At 43.9% G+C, this 12430-nt stretch overlaps 1 protein-coding gene across 1 annotated transcript; it reads right to left on the bottom strand.

The window, feature by feature from the left end:
* Nucleotides 1-164: 164 nt before the first annotated feature.
* On the bottom strand, nt 165-3647 carry LOC146755668 (obscurin-like). The gene is made up of 3 exons (XM_085525357.1): nt 3635-3647; nt 904-1170; nt 165-693 (listed from the first exon to the last, which is right to left on the bottom strand). The coding sequence occupies exons 1-3, from the start codon at nt 3645-3647 to the stop codon at nt 419-421; spliced, it is 555 nt and encodes a 184-aa protein (XP_085381483.1). The 3' UTR covers nt 165-418.
* Between the last annotated feature and the right edge of the window lie 8783 nt (nt 3648-12430).

Here is a 12430-nt window from a genome sequence, read left to right as displayed (position 1 = left end):
TAAAGGCCATGTAGCCCAGCTCCCCTGCAATAAAAAGGGACATTCACAGCTAGATCAGGTTGCTCACAGCCTGGTCATTAGTCATCCCAGAGGCAAAACACACACTGAATGATCTCTCCCTGCAGTCATAAATCCTTGGAGACAACAGCATTGATACTGCATGTTACTGAAGCAGTAAAAGAAACTGCTCTTGTAACTCTCCTTGTGCTAAATAAAATGATGATAGAAAGCAATGGAATGCTTTGGCAGGACACCAAAACCATCCTCCTTCCTTGATATCTGCTGCAATGGAACCTTCCACTGGAAGAAAGCCTCTGATGACTTGTCACCCCAGAGAGGTCAGCTTTAGAAGCAGGACTGCTGCACAATAGAATGAACTGGAGCTCCTTAGCATCTCTTACATCCAGGAGGGGTGTGATCAGACCCACCTATCACCTTCAGGTGCGCTTTCTGACACCTTGTCTGACTTCACTGTCACTGTGCCAGCATCCTCAGGCTTAACCTGCTTCATTGTCAGTGTGCAGCAATTGCCAACGTTCTTGATGTCATTGTAATTGTTGGTGTAAAGGAGGTTGCCATTCAGGAACCATTCCACGTCCTCGTCATTATGGGACAGCTCGTAGGAGAAGACAGCAGAGCTCTCTTCTTCAATTTCCACATCCTGCAGGTGCTTCGTTACTTCTACATTGCGGGCTGTGGGGAAACAAGGTGAACTGTTACCACTGTTACTATAAATCATACTGGGATGTGGTAGAATGGTTGGACTAGATGATCTTTGTGTAATCTTCTCAGTGAAGATTATACATTTATAAAGTTAGCAGGAGAGAATGGCAGAAATCAACCTCAAGAAGAGAAATCTGAGGTGAAATAGGACATGGAAGAGGCCACCCTCACTGCTCATACCTTCAGCTGTCAGCGTGGCCTCAGTCTCTGCAATTCCTGCCTTGCACTTGTACACACCAGCATCATCGGGCTTCAGCTTCAGAATCTTGAGCTCTGCTGAATGCTTATCCCTCTTGATCTTGTACTTCTCAGAGGGCTTGATGAGTGTGTGGCCTTTGAACCATTTCACAACCTTTGGAGAAGGCCTGAAGTCACAGGACAGGATGACAGAATGATGTTCCAAAGCTGTCTTGTCCTCCAACTTCCTGGTGATTTCTATATGGTAATCTGCAAAGCAGGGGTGGAAGAGAAGAAAGGATGAGGACAATTGGAAGAAGAGGAAAGTCTCTTGCGTGTATTCCATTCCAATTAATGTCATGTTCACAATGGTTCTTTGAACGACTCTAAAGATAAAACAAACGATTGTCTATAGGGAATGCCATTGACTACATTTCTATAAAGTAATACTGTATATTATCTACCAAATGCAAGGTCCAGCTCTTGTTCTGTGCTTATTAAATTGCTCCCAATTGTTGAGGCTTTTATTCAAATAAGAGTGAGTTGAAAATATAACAAGTACTTTAGGGTGTGAATGGAGACTCTTATGCTGGGGACAACAGCAGATAAAAAGCCTGCAAGTTTCTTTCAGATGAAATCAATGACAAACTGCATCAAATTTAGGTGCTACCAAACTTAACCTTGTCTAGTTCAGAAATACAATTAATTTCACCTGATTTGACTTCTTTGGTATAGCCAAGGACAAAACCTCAGCTCTGTAGATCTGAATAGTAAGCACATCACAGCTATTCAAACAGATCTTTGCACAGTGCAGTGTTTTCAAAGCCTGGATATGTTACCTCTGACAAGCAGATTGGCTGTGGATTTGGATTTGCCAATTGAGAACTGAATGGTGCTTGTCATATCAGTGGTGGTTTTCGGTATGGTCAGCTGGTGGATGGTGCCTTCTTGCTGCATAATCAAGTTTCTGCCAGCCTGTAAGACTTCCCCACGTAGGAATACCACTTGGGAGGTTTCACAGAAGGAATGGATATCTCGCATTCAAATTTGGCTTTTTCAGGCTCAGTCACATAGTCATCACACAGCTCCTTTACTAGATTAATGGATTGCTCTTTAAGAAGGATGGAACAAGAGAAAGCAGAGATTTAGAAGGAATGTAAAAAACCCTTACATTATCACCCCACTTACGTCAGCATTACTGCACATGAACACTACACCTATCAGCTCAGAATGCCTTGAAACATCATTAAAAAATAATAGAAAGAAAAGAATGTTGTTAAGAAGTCAGACAATAAGACTGACAATCTGAAAAGAGCCCAGATCTTCTGATTCCCAGTCCAACATCCAAATCAAACCATGACCTTCCCATTCCAATATCAAACTCCTCGCATTACGAAATGGAAAAGAGGTTCATTGAAACACGGACATTGATAATTACTTTGGTTAAATACAGCAACTTAGCTCTGAACAACAAGTTTTCACCTAGTAAAGGTCTCTGTAGCTCAAATGTAATGACTCTACTTAGGAGAAATTCATTTTCCAGGAAGTTCTTGCCCTTATAATGTTAACAGTGGCAAAGGTGGGGTCTGAACTCTTGAGTAGTGTGCTAACTCAAATTTCTCCCTTTTCTTTATCACACTTAACATCATATATATACCCTAACATTGTATATATTAAAAAAAACAACAAAACCCTGTGTTCTTTTCAAACAGCAAGAGAAAATGAAGAAAAGGTCAAGCTATGTTTTTTATCCCTCAACGTTCAAACACAAATCTGAAGTCTAAACGTAGAAAATCAACCTCCTAAGAAAATAATCCATCTTACTTTGCAAAAGTAAATTCCAAAAGACAAGCTGCATATTTTGTGGGCAGAAAGGTAGGTAGGTAGGAGTTTTTATTTCTGTGAAAGGCCCTGGTGGTGTTTAACTTCCTTGACATTAAAGCAAAGGATGTTAGCTCGTTTATAACATAATTTAATCAAAATCGTCATCAGAAGCATAATTACCTTTAACTGTAAGATGGGCAAGAGATTCTGCCTTTTCTGCTACAGATTTTATTTCTTCTGCATCCTTGACTTGGACACGTGTGTAAGTCAGCGAGTAGCTCTTTCCTGAAGCAGAGAACCACAGAGTCACTAAGGCTGGAAAAGACCACTAAGGTCATCTAGTCCAACCGCCAGCTCATCCCTACCAAACTGTGCTCTTGAGAGCAAACCCACAACTACACTTGGCTTCCTTGAGCAAAGAGCTCTGAGGCACATGGCCAGGCTGAGCATCATCCATCTGGTTTCACAGCATCACTGCCTGTTCTCTCATGTCAATGAAACCACCCATTCCCCCATGTCCACATCCCCACCAAAGCGGAATCTAAACATGGCTTCTACAAGGACTGACCGAATGTGGCTGTCGTCACCTTCAAAGTACCTGATACAGAAGGATCACACTCACTGTCAGACAAAACCTCTTTGGAGAGGTGAACTGACTGCCCTGTTCACCCCCACGTTGGAAATAACTGCACTCATTTCCCACCTGCTCCCGGCAGTGTGGGATGGTGGGATAGCATCACACTTCCCACACTAAGCATCCCACCATGTCACTTGTTCCACCCTAACCTCAGTCCCAAAACAAAAGGGGAACTCTCTTCTGAACCCTCTTCACTTCATTTCAGATGTCTTATATGCTTGATCTCCAACCCACCCCCCACTCAGGAGAAAGATCCCCCTCTTTACATCCTACCATCTTGCTGCATTCTAATGTTGTCATCAGCCTTCAGCTTGTTGTCATCTTTGTACCACTGGCTCTGAACCTCATCGTGTGAAATCTCACAGACAAAAGATGCACTCCCATATTCATTCACTTCCACATCTTCCAGTGCTTTAACAATCTTGATATCTCCAGCTGTGAAACAGTAGAGATATATTTGTCAGGGTATTTCCAGAACTGAGTGCAGCATCTTTTCCTTACACATATTTGCATAGAAAATAAGTAGGATTATGTTTTATTCTAAACCATCATCCATTCCTGAGTCATTTCCCTTTTCAACACAGTCAATGCATTATTGCCCTTGAACTTAAAGATAGACTTACTAGCTACAATGGAGCTCCCTGCAAACAGTTTTCATGGAAACCAGAATCTCATTTATTCTAAAACCTTTCAAGCAAAATTAAGGGTAGAAAAACAATAGAACTGACTGAATCTTTAAGGTCATTTAGTTCCAGTCCCCCTGCTATAGGCAGGGACACCTCCCTCCACACCAACTCTTCTCCTCAGGGTCAAGGCTTCTCTCAAATCATTCTCCTCTAAGCCTGTGCCTGTGCTTGGGATTGCCCTGACCCAGGTGCAGGGCCTTGTACTTGGCCACACTCAAGTTCATGAGGCTGCCAAGGGCCCACCTCTCCAGCCTGTCCAGGTCCCTCTGAGTAGCATCCCTTCCCTCTAGCACATCAACAGCACTGCTCAGCTTGGTGTCATCTGCAAACTTGCTGAGGGTTCATTTGATTCCACTCTCCATGTTGCCTACAAAAATGTTAAATAACACTGGTCCCAACACCACCCTCCACCTGGACACTGAGCTATTGACTGCAGCTCTCTGAGTGTGACCATCCAGACAGTTCCCTATCCTGCAACTGGTCCATCCATCAAAACCATTTTTCTCCAGTCTGGTGACCAGGATGTCATGCAGGATGGGATCAAATGCTCTGCACAGGTCCATGTAGATGATGTCAGTTGCTCTCCCATTATCCACTGATGCTGTTACTCCATCATGAAAGGCCACCAAGTTTGGCAGGCATGGCTTGACCTTGATGAAGCCATATTGGTTACCACCATCACCTCATCTTTATTTTCCAAACTATGCCAAGGAGAAATAGACAGAACTCTACAATGTCGTGTCACTACAAACCTGTCTGAATCATTGGCTTCTCTGCATGCTCATCACTAGTCTCTCCTTAGCTTGTGTGCCCACAATGTATGGGGAATGTCAGCCACAAATCTTACCTAGGGGACATCTTTGCTTCAAAGTCCCTTGAACATCACACAATCCCTTTTAACTCTCTATGTCTGCACTTATTTATGTCAGAATCAGACCATATTTCTGTGCTGCTATTTCCCTTTCCTTCTGAAGGGCCTGGATACAACTTGGATTAACCTCAGGAGCAGAGTTACTGCATAAAACAGCCAGTACTGAAACAGCAACCCAACCTGGTTGCAGCCTGAGAGAGAAAATGAGAGTTCACAGCCTGTGAATAATGAGACTTCTCTTATTTCCCTGGGAAGTAATGTCCACTTTTTTACTTTGACGGAGCTCCTTCCCATCCTAGAAGGGAAAATATCAAGTCAAATCTACATTAGTCCTTCCATCTCTGCACTGGGCAAAGGCAGCCTTCAGATCTATGCTTAATTCACCCAATTCCCTAGAATTAATGGAACTGTACTTACTGGAACATATGCTGAAGCTTAATCACAGTGCAGTGTTTTCAACATGGAGGAATGGCTATAGAACATGCATAAATTCTGGCTGACATATGACAGCTTAAAGCACTGCAGAGGACTGTTAACAAGCCCGTTTGGACATCACCTTGAATAAATGATGTTATCCCCAAGTAAGGGAAGGAACAGCTGAGCACCGGGGAGGTACACAAAGGGCCAGAGCAAATTCTCACACTGTCAGGTGCAAAGAAAACTGAGATTTCACCCCAAAACCCAGTTCACAACAAGGCTACAAAATCCTGGCTGAGAATTTCTGAATGCTCACCAGTTGTTTCCAGCTCGAAGGTCATCTTCTGGCCAGCAGCCTCACAGATGTATTCTCCAGCATCTTTCTTCTCCAGCTGCTCCACAACCAGACGCCGTGTTTTGCCCACAGATTCCATTCTGAACTTTCTGGAGGAGGCAAGCAGTCTTCCATCCTTGAACCATTTTACTCCAGTTGGATCCTGTGCTACTTCACAGCTGAGGGAAGCACTTGCTGCCAGGGCAGCACTCACCTCTTTCTGCACCTGCTCCTGGTTTATAAACACAGGTTTTGGCTCTGAGGGAAGAAAAGAAAAACAGAAGGACTGAAATGAGACCAACTTGCAGGTTTGTATGTACAGGTTGGAACAGGTTTAGGTTACCACTTGTGCCCAAACTAATAGCCTTCACTAGAGAATATCAGCTCTTCTGTTGAAACAAAGTGTCAAATCTAGGCAAGAAAGAACCTAGGAACTGAAGGAACCAAGAGGGTCCTTGAACACCAGTCCCATGGTTGCAAGTCACTATGCAAACATATTGAACCCAAAAGAACATCTGTCCTGCAGGCAACCAAAACCTGAGTTCCTTTTGCTTAAGACCCACTGTGAAACATCAAAACACATAAACATGCGATAGTCAAACCACTGGCTGCCTTTTCATGACCCAGAACAGTACTCCTGGCTTCCCGAACAGACTCCTCATGGCCTCTACCATTGCCACAACTGTGACTGTCAAAGGCACAAAGGAAATATGCTCACCAACGCAGTCCTTTGTTCTTTGTGTGTGATTTGCAGATATCTATCTTACTTTGAGCTCTGGGAATAGTCAGCTCTACCAGGTCTCTTACTGTGAGTAGCAGACTCACCTATCCAGATGCAGCCTCCAACATAAAGGCATAGTAAAAAGGCAGTGTACTACTAGGAGAAGTTCCTGCTTCTCCTGCCATGAAAGGCTGCACGTAGAACATGCACTCCAGCCTCACTGCACATACTTATCTTAGTCAAATGTTTCGGTGAACAAGAATTACAGTTTGGGATCTCAGGCACAGGAGAGATTTGAATAATATCTTGAACACTGCTTCCATTGTACATATATCAGTAATTATTATTCTACAGAAAGACTGAAACAGGTCTTTGTGCCATACTAAATCCAAATACTTGCTACAAACCCAGGCAGTCAAGTATAGGGAAAAAACCTCAGTACAGACTACTGCACCTGGATCACTGTATAATAGAAACTAGATTTTACTATACTGTTCTCTGCTGTATTTCAGACAACACCTGTCTTACCTGTGACATGAATCTTGAAGGTGACTTTCTGGCCAGCAGCCTCGCAGCAGTACTCCCCTGCATCTTTCTTCTCCACCTGGCTCACCACCAGCCGACGCTGTTTGCCCTCTGACTCAGCCTTGAACTTCTTGCTCGAGGTGATCAGTTTCCCCTCCTTGTACCACTTCACCTCCGTCTTCTCCTGGGCCACCTCGCAGCTCAGCGTGGCATTTTCTGTTGGTGCAGCCTTCACCTCCTTCTGCACCTTCTCCTTGTTGATAAAGGCATTTTCTTCTTCTGGAATTTAAGGCAAATGGGCACATTTAAGACATGAATCTTTTCTACACAGCCTTCCCCAAATGCCCAAATTAGTCTTTGGACTGTACCGTTGAGGACAGCTTTCCCACTCACATTTCCTGACAGTGCTATGAACTGAATGCCAACATCTGAACTATATCAATTGCCAGTGAAGAACTTCCTCCCTGCCAGACCAAAACAGCTTAGATAGCCCTAAACTTGTTTTCATTTCCACCAGTATCATGTTCCAAAATCTTCAAAAATTAAAAAACACCCCTTTCCCCACTGTCCAGCAGCACACCAGCATACGCAGTCATTGAAAAGTCTGTTTCATACAAGGGGACAGGCATTAAATTGTCCAAACAAGCTGACAGCTGTAAGTTGCTTTGCCAGCAAAAGCCAGGTGAGGGTCAAGGTTAAATTCTGTTTGTGATTAAGTCATAGTGAGGAAATGTATTTTTCTCACCTACTTATTTCTGAAAAAAGTTCTAATATCTCCTGAGTTTTCAGAGGCAGTAATAAAATGGTTTCCCCTATGGAATCATAGAACGATTTGGGTATAGAAGGAAGCTTTAAAGATCATCCAGTCCAACCTTTTGCCGTAGTCAGGGACATCATTCACTAAATGAGGCTGCCCAGGGTCCCCATCCAGCCTGGCCTTGGACACTCCCAATGATGAGTCACCCACATCCTTCACTGGACAATCTGTTCCAGTGTATCACCATCCTCATCATAAAGAACTTTTCTCATGTCCAAACTGAGTCTACCCTCTTCACTTTTGAAACCATTGCCCCTTCTTATGTTGCTATAGACCCTGGTAAAAAGCCTTTTTCCACTTTCTTATCAGACTCTCCTCATAAATAGAACGCCTGTCTTCCTCCATTTTGGAAAGAAAAGCACCAGCTTGAAGCCTTTCTATTTTTAAGCATTTCTTTTGTACCTGCTATAGAGAAGAAAACATAAGACAATATGGGAAAACCTTTTTAGTTGCAGGTTTCTTTAATTTAATAGAAACCACCAATGCCACCTTCTAGCATTGTGACCAAATGCTGTCTCTGAGACTATTTAGGAAGAAGCATTTGCAGGGGTGTGCTTGTGCCCTGAAGATATCTTTAATATTCTTTAATTTCCCCTGTAATTATTGACTTCTCATTTTGCTATCATTGCATCTACTTGAGATCCCCAGGGAAATTCCCGAATTATTTCCAGCCTGTCTTAAGCTGAGGCTACCCAAGTCCTAAGTGTTCATAGCTTCAGAAGGCAAACAGAAAGTACACGAATTAAACAGAATTTAAGCACTGTCTACATCACTGAATGCTGGGGTTGAATGTGTCAAACCACTTAACTTTCCCCTCCTTCTTTGTTGGGGGGGTTCAATACAGTCGAAACAATTTCTCTCACCTGTGACATCAGTCTTGAAGGTGAGTTTCTGGCCAGCAGCCTCGCAGCTGTACTCCCCTGCATCTTTCTTCTCCACCTGGCTCACCACCAGCCGACGCTGTTTGCCCTCTGACTCCACCCTGAACTTCTTACTCGAGGTGATCAGTTTCCCCTCCTTGTACCACTTCACCTCCGTCTTCTCCTGGGCCACCTCGCAGCTCAGCGTGGCATTTTCTGTTGGTGCAGCCTTCACCTCCTTCTGCACCTTCTGCTTGTTGATAAAGGCATCCTCTGCTTCTGGAACTGGAAAACATTGGGTAAAATATACATTAGATATGAACAACTTGTGACTGGAAGACATTAAAAGTTGCTTCTATGTTGTATTGGACCATTTCCTGGAGCAACACTGCTTCACAGTGTTTATCACACATTATAATGCATCCTCAGCACAGTCCCTATGGTCATCCCATCCCTCTGGGTAGTCTTTACTATCAGCTTGGACTCCTAATTTTCAGATTTCTTCGAATGAAGACAATGACAGATCTTCATCTGTCTGTCTTTTTGATATTGCTCCACTCTGCACTGAATATCAGCCAAGTACAGCTCAATTATGAAGACCTCAAAATCAGGAAACCATAGAAATTTAAGAGCAGAAAACCATCTTTTGACTCTACCCTTTGGTAATGATATAGCCCTTAATATGGTGGATATTTGGCCTACATTAGATTTTGTAGCTCAGTTTTATGCATAAAGCATGGTTTTGTACTCTCAGCAACCCCTGATTCTTCAGAGAACTGGCTGAGGTCATCTCCTCTTAATACCTAACACATATAGAAGAAAGTGTTTAAAGCCCACCTTACCCTTTGTGTCAACAAATGGAGTTAGCATCAGAAAGATATCAAGTGTAATTAGTTAGGCATACACACTTCAGTTAAGGGGATTCAGTTAATCACTTTGCTAAGTGGGATCGATTGATACATTGAATCTTTTATTGATTACTTTAATCACCGTTTTATCTGATTCTCCTTTTACCAACAACTGGTTGCTGAGAGCGTTCATGCTAGTTCCTATTTGAGGCGTGGGAGAACAGATAAACCCTAAATAAATGGGCTTCCATTTCTATTCCATAGTTTGCCCTACAAAAGGCTGTAGAAGTGCAGAATATTTCTGACGCACTTACATCATGGACTTCTCTAGTGCTAGCCAGCTTGTAACAGCAGAGCAATTTTGAATAAGCTTCCTATGCTTTTTTGGGTCCCAGGAAAGATCCCAGGGTCCTGATGCTGATACCAAGACAGAGGCTCCAAGCATGAATGCAGGACTAGCAGGCGTGAGGGGGATTGACATTGCCTTTTATTTGCAGTGGAGACATGGAAGACCACTCATTCAGATCATTCATGCAAGCATATTCAGGCATACCCAGCTCAGGTGACCGGGAAGGCTCCTGCTCCCCAGCAGTCATGGCAAACCCTTCCATGACCTGTCCCCTATCTCCTTCCTCCCCGCTGTCACTCTGTGAAGCCTTCTGCTGCCATCCCTTTCCCTTCCTTCATGACTTTCTCCTCTGCATGCTGTCTGAATTCTGAGTGGCAGCAGCTGCCCAGGAGGGTAAGTTCAGCTCAAGTTCCTGTGCTGCTGACCGTTGCAGTACGTGCAATCCCAGGATTCACACCACAGCTCTACCACCAGCACTGCAGTCCACTGAAGGCGAGGGAGCAGGGCAGCAAGCCAATGCAAGAATGCAGTTGATACACTCTACATTTGACCTCCCTGCTTGTACTGACTGTAGAAGCATCATTCTCTCTGCCCATCTTCAACAGCCCCTGTTTTGACTGATGATTTTCAGGGGAGGTTCAAGTTGGATGTTAAGAAAAACTTCTTCTGAAGAGGAATGGTGATGTGGTGGCACAGCTTTGCAGGGAGGTGGTGGAGTCACCATCCCTGGGAGTGTTCAATAACCATGGAGATGTGGCACTGAGGGACGTGGGCAGTGTGCATGGTGGGATGGGGTGAGGCTGGATGTGGGGATCTTTGTGGTCTTTTCCAACCACAATGATTTGATGAAGATCAGAAGGGTTGCTTATTAGCAAGACAACAAACATGGCCTAGACCAAACAGGTGATGCAAAACTTCTCACAAATGCAATGGAGCTTTGACCCACTTCAAATAAGGATTTCAGCATGCACCACAAATACTGAGATAATGAGATGGCAGAATCAGCCCTTTTTACTCTAGTTTTCTATAGGTTTCCAAGGTGTGCAGCACTTGTTTCTTTTAAGCAAGAAGGTCTAATCTGCATCCCGTAATGCTCAACACTCAGCACCTAACATTCAACATGTCCTTAAAATGGGATTGTTCTGTGCTACCAGTGGAACCCTGGGGTAGAGGAACCCTGAAAATCTTTCTGAGTGCAATGGTAAGAGGAGAAATTAAGACTCAGGAAGCCATTGCACTTTGGGAGAAGCTAGTAAGATGAGGATTTCTGTAGTGAAAGAGCCAACCACTCCAAGAGTACTCATAATCCCTCCTGACTTTCACACCACATCATTTTGCAGTGAGGGCTGGACTTGCACGTCATGTTACAGTGGTACACATGAGAAATACTGCAACAGTAGCTAGGCAAGCACTCTCCACGTATGGCAGAGGAGGAGGTATTACATTACCCTGTGCAGCCATGAGCTCATCCGGTCTGAAAGAGAACAGAAAACCTTTGGTTTCTGAGGCAAACAGCTAATAATAGCCCTCAGCTAGCAAAATTCAAGTGTAAAAGCACTACATTGCTGTGTTTTCTCCCTACACCTCTGCAATAAGATGTGGACTGGCTTTGGCTGCTGAGGATTAACTTGGTAGATTCCAGCTGTTTCCATAGTCTTTCTGTCATCGTTCATATTTCATTTTCTCTGACAGATACCTCCCAAATCTACCCTGTCTGTAATCCACTCTTTGCTGAAACTGCCAGTTTCCTGAGCCAAAAGCATGAGCGACACAACTCACGGAACAGATCCAAAGGCCCCAGAATCACATCCACGTGGTGTGGGAATAGTAAGAGCTGATGGTTTAGAGTCTACATCACAGGCAGCAGCAAAACTGTCTACTACAGGAGCAGAGATATATTGCACACCAGGGACTGAAGGAGCAGAATGCCCCAAGATGGAGAGAGCAAAGACTGCAACCTTTACAAGGGAACAGAACGCAAGCTATGCCCTGCAAGGACACCAGGTCTGTGTGAGCAGAAAGGCAGTAGACTCCCAGTACAGTTGCTCCTCCACATAGCTGATCAAATGCCAAACCTTGACCAGGATTAAGCTCCAATGTGTTCACTGCCATAGGAAAGAAGAGGAGAAAACAGATTCCCTGTCCTGATCAGCTCAGAATACAAGACAAGAACTGTAAAGTTAACAGAGAACAAGCTGACTTACGAGCAAAAACCAGCAGAGTGCAGCTACAAATAAAACAGAAGACAAACCCTCGTCATCAGCCAGCTCACTAATGGTCACTCAGAATGCAGCTCATGTGCTCAAGGCTATCTGGAGTCTAAGTTAAAATTTACCAGATCTTGTGCAAAATATACTGACACCAGAGCAATCTCTACTGCAGCTGGAGTGAGAGATCTGCCTCCGTGCTAAACTCTCAGACTAATGAGAAACGTACAATTAGAAAGGTATCAATGGATTCATGACTGGTCATTACATTTACAGAACATGGAACGAATGGTCGTCAACATGGGATTCAACAAGCCAAAGGCAAGTGCAATGCCTCTGACTAAAAGTTCTTAGGACACCAACAACCAAACCTTCTCAGTGCAGCCACAGTAGAGAACTGTAACTACTACTGCTGAAATATCAACTGGTAGACC

The sequence above is a fragment of the Coturnix japonica genome, chromosome 31 (genome assembly GCF_054131305.1).
Source record: "Coturnix japonica strain WE chromosome 31, WE-NBRP24, whole genome shotgun sequence".
In the NCBI taxonomy this organism is placed as follows: Eukaryota; Metazoa; Chordata; class Aves; order Galliformes; family Phasianidae; genus Coturnix; species Coturnix japonica.
The sequence above is the reverse complement of the archived record's forward strand: the minus strand, read 5'-3'. Positions and strand labels throughout refer to the sequence as shown.